At 52.3% G+C, this 4,587-nt stretch overlaps 1 protein-coding gene across 1 annotated transcript in view; it reads left to right on the top strand.

The window, feature by feature from the left end:
• Positions 1–4,587, top strand: part of LOC104623724 (inactive heparanase-2) — a gene marked incomplete at both ends in the record, with an annotated part of 80,501 nt that overhangs the window by 71,360 nt on the left and 4,554 nt on the right. The window contains one exon of the mRNA XM_010290894.1: positions 438–485. Coding sequence (XP_010289196.1) covers positions 438–485 — 48 coding nt within the window. The remainder of the gene's footprint in view (positions 1–437; positions 486–4,587) is intronic.

Below are 4,587 nucleotides of genomic sequence, written 5' to 3'. Positions count from 1 at the left end.
ACTTGATGCCAGGGAAAGTGGAGTTCCTCAGCTTAAATAGATGTTGAGCAAAGAAGTGTCTCTTTTTAAGATGAGCATTTAAAATGTTTTCTTTAATGACTATTGAGGGTTGTTGCAGTTTTAGAACTAAGTACATACCCCAAGATCCTCTTCCTGAAATGGTGTTGTGTCCAAAAACTCTCCCTACCTGCTCCAAAATGATGTTCAGAGCTCTGCTGCCAGTTGGGTTTCACTCCATTACTCTCAGCTGTGCTTGCTACAAGCGTTTAAGTATAATTTATTCTTTCTATTTAAGGATGCAAAGGTTTCATTAGAAAGGGTCTGCGAGTGTGGTGACTGCCTTTGGTAACCTGTGATGTAGGATGAGCATCGGTTGTTTGAGGACTTCCCCTGTGACAACATTGGGCTTATGTGGTTTCTTCCTCTGTTTCCTATAGGTTCATGAAAGTGGCTGGCAGCACGGTGGATGCTGTTACCTGGCAACAGTAGGTATTCACCATTTCTTCTACTTTCCAACACTAATTGCTGTGATCTGACCATGCTGGGAGCAGAGCTGATGCGCTGTCTGGGTGTGAAAGGGGGCAGAGGGGTGACAGCATCTCCTCTGTCCTCCTGCTGCATTTTAAATAGGTGAAAGAGGCTCCGTCCCTCCCTCAGGAGCCTCTTGAACAAATACGGGAGGGCTTGTATTAACCTTTACCACTGCAGCTGAGACAGAGGCTAAAAATACCACTGCCTGCAAGCCTGGCCTGCCTGATTGCTGGAAGCAAAGCCCTGTGCTGGGCAGCCGGGAGGACAGGCAGCTCTGGTGGTGGCCAGGGTGGGGACGACAGGGAAGCAAAAGCCACGTGTGACAGATGCCTGGGACCATCTGAAAGCCCTTTTCCTTTCAGCCTGCTCACTGCCTCCCCGTGACCGCTGGCCTGAAGCTAAGCTGGTTTGGCCCGGAGGAGGGGGAGGCAGCTTAGCCCAACGGTAAATGCGTAATGCCCCGGTCCCCGCTCTGTTTTGTAAGGGTCTGGGATGTCTGTAGGCACGCCGCTGTCCTGCACTGCAGATGGAGCCCCAGGAGCAAATGTCGATGGAAAGGGCGTAACATCCAAGATCCAGGCCCAGCTGGGGCTGCCAGAGAGAAGCTGATACCCGATTTTCCCCTGCTTCCTACATGTGCTGCAGCTCGGAAGAGGCAAAGCAGGCTCTGAGCTGTATCACGGAGTGTGACAAGCACCAGGTAGAGGGAAAGGATTTCTTATTTGGGGGAAAATCCATAAATGTCTTTTTCCCCCTCTTATTTGCCCCTGCCTCAGTTTGCACACTGTGGCCAGAGGTAGGGTCCCCAGCAGGCTGTGACACAGCAGTGGGAGCACAAATGCCAGTGCAAAGGTGAGGTAGCGTGCAAGCACAGCAGCGACCACTAAAATCGGTAGAAAAAGGGTTTGTGGGGCAGGCAGGATTCTCTCCTGTCACAGAAAGGACACATTTCAGAGACAGGCATTCACTGGAGCAAAAACCACGGTGAGACACCCTCTGTTCCCAGAAAAAGCGGATTTGCTCTGACGCTGGGTTAAACTTTGCAAGCGGGGTGCTGGCCTTGAGCACAGGGTCTCGGGTCCAAGGTGGGCTTGTGTGTGCCACCCACGGGGCTTGCTCCCCAAGCTAGTCCTTCTCAGCGACCCTTCATGGGGTGCCCAGGTTGCTTTGCTAAAGCGTAGCAGCATGGTTTGTAAAGCCCATCTTTTGTAAAGCCCCCCTGGAGACGTGCTCTTAAAAAGAGCTCAGCAGGTTTTAAGACATGAGGTTTTCTGGTGAGTGCGCCCAGGGTCTCTGTGTTGGTGTGTTAACCTTGGAGCCTCCTGCAGCAGCAGCTGTTGGCGTCTCAGAGTGGTTTATAGCACCAGCATCCAGCAAGTCCTCAGGGAGCTTAGCTTGCCTCTCTGTGCCGGTGTCGCTTGCTTGGCTGTTTGGCTCCTGGGGCTTCCCAGCCAGGCAGCAGCAGCGTGGTGCAATGGGGGCAGCGGGGTAGCGGAGCATTTGGAGCGAGATTTGTGTTACTTACAGGCTCATGCTGTGCAATGATGATCTACGTCTCAGCTGGGAGTTTGCTTTTCATGATTACACGATGTGCTGATCACATTTACTTAGTCCAGGAATTTGCTTTCTGCAATGGGACTTGATCCCTTGGCTGAGCCCTTGGAGTAGATGAAGGAACAAACTTCCAGACTTCAAACATGGAGTGTCATCCTGGTGTGCAGGGAATCTGCCCGGACGCCTGCTTTGAACCCTCTTCTTATGGGATTAGTGCAAAGTGCTCGGCAGCTCTGGTGCTGGGCGGCCGCGCTGAAGCAGCAGCATGCGGGATGCTGCTTGCTGACCCATTTCCACTGCGGCGCAGGAGCCGCTTCTCCCCCAGCCTGGGTTTGCAGCTCTGGAGATTGCACCCGTATGCATTTGCGAGGACTGGCAATGGCCACAGCTCCGAGCTGGGCTTCTGTACTGTTTATGAATAAATGTCAAAACAGTGTCTCATCCCTCTGCTCCAAACAGCAAAACAAAACAAAACAAGTTCCTTTGTATCCAAGAAGAAAATTATTAGCAGGAAACTAAACTGCTGTCTAACTTCAAGTATGAACATTTCTGTTCCAAACCCTAACGTTCTCCCGGGATATCGGTTATAAATTTGTCAAATCTGTTATTCCTTTGAAAAGGCTATGCTTAATCCAGAAAGGGAATTGAGAAGGGAATACATTGCAGGGATCCCTATTCTCTGTGTGAAAACAGAATATGTCTGAAATATAGCTGACAGAAAAGTGACACTGGGTGGAAATAAGCAGCCTCGCCAGCCTTTCTGAGTATGGTTTCACTTACATATGTAACTCAGCATGTGTGCCTCCCTCTTCAGAAGTAATGTGTTGCTGGAGAGGGATGTGTGAATGGCTTCGAAACACTCAGGGAATTTCCACTAAAGGAGGGCGTGGCAGGTGGGACTGACAGTGGCTCTGAGAGTTTTGGCATTTCCCTGATAATCTAGTTTGTTATCTTTGGTTATGAGTCAATGCTCGTTTTTTTGCTGACCCCCTCGGTCTTTGGATGCAGGTTTCCACTGCTCAGAGCCCTTCCCGCAGCCGTCTCTCTGCTCGGCACTGGCATCCTCGTGCGTGGGTCGCTTGAACCTGCAGCCATGCCCGGTCCCGTCCTCAGACGTGCTCTCTCCGTCTGTACAGCTGGTTTTCCATCCAAAGTGTTGTGCGAAACTCCAAGTTACAAACCTCTGTTACTTACAGGGAAAGTAAATGTTTGCATCTTCAAAGCCAGTGGACATCCATCCTTTTGCCTCACTGGAGAACGCAACGCTGTCTTCCAAGATGGAAAGTCACCTGTCCTATGTGGCAATCAGCCATGCCAGGCACACGGGCATGCGGGGCATGCTGCTTAAAATGCTTTTGCTGGGCTTGGTTTGAGTGACATCACTTCTGGCTTAGACACGTCGAGTGTGCAGGTGGAGGAGGCAGTAGCTATAGCAGGGGGGAGATTTGCCATAGGTGCCAGGGGAGGGTTGCCCAGCGTGCATACACACACTGATGTATATATGAGGGTATATGTTTGGGTTTGCACGAGCCTGCTGTGAGTGCTTAGAGCGTGGTGTCTTCTGAGGTTGTACCTGGAGGAAGGAATCACTGGCCCACCTCCACCTGTAAACAAACCTGGTCAGGGCACAGCTTTGCCCACTGGCTTGCCATCCTCTGCGCTGTCCGATGGAGAGCACGGTCCTTGGCAGCGTCGTGACCCTTGCCACCAGCATGGTCCCAGGCAATGCCTGGGCATGGCTGGGGAGATGGCATGGGCCAGAGATGTCTCCCACTGGTGGGACAGACAGAGGCACCTCGTCTGGGGGCAGTGGCATGGGTGTGAGTTGTGCCTTTAGGTCCAGAGAACAGTCCCTTGTCATTCTCATTTATTAGTGCATTTATTAGTTGACTGGAGGTGCGCAGCACTTCTCCTCTGTGCCCGCAGGTCTTTACCTGGGGGGAGCAGTGGGGCTGCCCTGTGTCCTGCGCTGCAGCCAGGGATCAGGGGAAGATGCTCAGGGATCGGGGCCGCCTCAGTCGGCAGAGGTGTCTCGGTTTCACAGCTGTGGTGGCAGCGGGGTGTCACGCTGACGGCGGGGATCTGCCCCGCGTGGTGTCCCCAGCAGGCGGGTGCCCTAATTCCTAGCAGACTCTCCCCGTAGCAGCAGGCAACAAAGTAGATCCGGAAATTCCTGAGCTTTGGGAAGTGGGCTTTAATGTAATTAACTGCAACAGAAGAAGAGGTCAGATAATAGGGGCAAAGGTTTCTCTTTAAAATGAAAGGGAGGTAAATGAAACCAGCTGCCCAGGAGCCAGTGCACTGCCTTCATTAACTATAGGATGATGCTCATGGTCCCACGCAGCAAATTGTGGATCTTTCCAATAAAACACTTTAAAGGCAGCACAAGACCCAGAGGTGGCAGAGTAGGGATGTGCAGCCAGCCCCAGGTTGGCCCAAGAGCATTGCCCTTCCCCGGGCGGCACCGGTGAGCTGCGTGCATCCTGGCCTTGCAGCCTGCCC

Source organism: Phaethon lepturus, unplaced genomic scaffold (genome assembly GCF_000687285.1).
Source record: "Phaethon lepturus isolate BGI_N335 unplaced genomic scaffold, ASM68728v1 scaffold16347, whole genome shotgun sequence".
NCBI classification, from domain to species: domain Eukaryota; kingdom Metazoa; phylum Chordata; class Aves; order Phaethontiformes; family Phaethontidae; genus Phaethon; species Phaethon lepturus.
Note: the sequence above shows the minus strand (reverse complement) of the source record. Positions and strands in the feature narration are given on the sequence as shown.